The following is a 1,454-nucleotide window of genomic DNA, read 5'->3' on the forward strand; positions in this document are numbered from 1 at the left end:
ATTTCTCAGGGGCCATCTTTATTTGTGGTAGTAAGATGGGGACAGAGCACCACCTCCCAAGGCCATGCTTCTGACAAACGTTCCCGATGGATGGCAGTGATGGTGGCGAGGGACTCAACACTGCACCCAAATGACAAAAGTTACGTTTAATTTACAATGTAATAAAGGTTACAGGTAAAAAGCTACACAGAAAGCGTGAAAAGGCCTATTACACAAATGTACAAATCTCTGTACAAAGCTCCTCCCTTGGTCTCTTGTGTTAGCCAGTGCTGCTCCTGAAGCTCTGAGCGAGCAGAGCTCGCCACCCAGGGGGAAGAGCCTCCTCCAACAGCTAAAACGTCCTCTTAAGAGAAACCAGTTCCTTACAAAGTAAAATCTTCTCTTTTTAAATTTGATCTGCCCCAACCCGTCACAGCCTTTAAAACTGCCTTCATACCACACTCAAAAAGCAAAATAACGCCTTAGAGTAGAGGACAGTACTCTGGAATTAAATTAAAAAAAAAATTAGGCAAGTGGAGTGCTTCAGGTTGGACAAGAAAAACAGGTAAAGGTCAAACAATACTGTAGGTTAAAAAGCCTAAACCTGTGCCAGGGCACTGATAACAGACGAAGGGAAATCAAAATGTTCTTACTCCAACAGAAAGGACAAAAGAGAAAAGCCTATTGGACCTCAAAACCACCAACCCAAGAAAACACTTTCGAGTTTAAACCTTAGCTTAACTGATCAACCTGAAATCCATGACAACTCCTTTGCTACCTGGGACTTTCGAGGCCACGTCACCTCCCCAGGTCTGGATTCCATCTAAAGGCATGTGAATCACCCTAGGGAGAAGGAGAGGAGGGGTAGGAAGAGCCAGGGCAGTCTACTTAAAAGTACCCACAAATCCTCTGTCTACACTAAAGCGTTCTCAAGACAGGTGTTTGTGGGCTAGTCCAGCCCCACCTGCGGGCTCAGTATTACATGGTTTAGGACCCCAGGAGACATTCTCAAAGACGATACTGCACACGTGGAAATTTTCCTCCCTAGTTCATTAGTTCTGTCACCCTTCCACCCCATTCCCACCCAATCAATCCCCCACTTCTCCATGACCAAAAATATCAAATCAGTAAGGAAGGGGTGGGCTTCTTGCCCGGCCACGCCTCTTTTGCATATTTCTTCTTCTTGGGTTCGTTTACAGCTTCAGGATTATAGACAGCAGGGTTTGGTGTGGGGTTCATGTTCACTGCTGACGGCACAACAGGAGTCAAGTCCACATCAGGGGCAAGGTTCGGGTATGGCATAGGCAAGCCACCGATGAGCGCCGTTCCATGGATGCCGTGTGGCTGGGAGCCTGCTTCGCTGTGCGTGGGGGGCAAGCCCCCATAGAGTCCTCCGCTGAAGGCAAAGTTCTGCATGCGTCTGCTGCCTGACTCCTCCAGGCCCAGGGAGCCATGGCCCTCCACCCGCTTCTTCT

General features: G+C 48.3%; 1 protein-coding gene across 1 annotated transcript in view; it reads right to left on the bottom strand.

Annotated features, from left to right (window-relative positions):
- Nucleotides 1-667: 667 nt before the first annotated feature.
- Nucleotides 668-1,454, bottom strand: part of Ppp1r8 (protein phosphatase 1, regulatory subunit 8) — a 26,159-nt gene continuing 25,372 nt past the window's right edge. Inside the window, exon 6 of the mRNA XM_013032229.1 lies at nucleotides 668-1,452. Within this exon, the coding sequence (XP_012887683.1) occupies nucleotides 1,099-1,452 (354 nt within the window). The 3' untranslated portion in view covers nucleotides 668-1,098. The remainder of the gene's footprint in view (nucleotides 1,453-1,454) is intronic.

Source organism: Dipodomys ordii, unplaced genomic scaffold (assembly GCF_000151885.1).
Source record: "Dipodomys ordii isolate 6190 unplaced genomic scaffold, Dord_2.0 Scaffold6, whole genome shotgun sequence".
NCBI lineage: Eukaryota > Metazoa > Chordata > Mammalia > Rodentia > Heteromyidae > Dipodomys > Dipodomys ordii.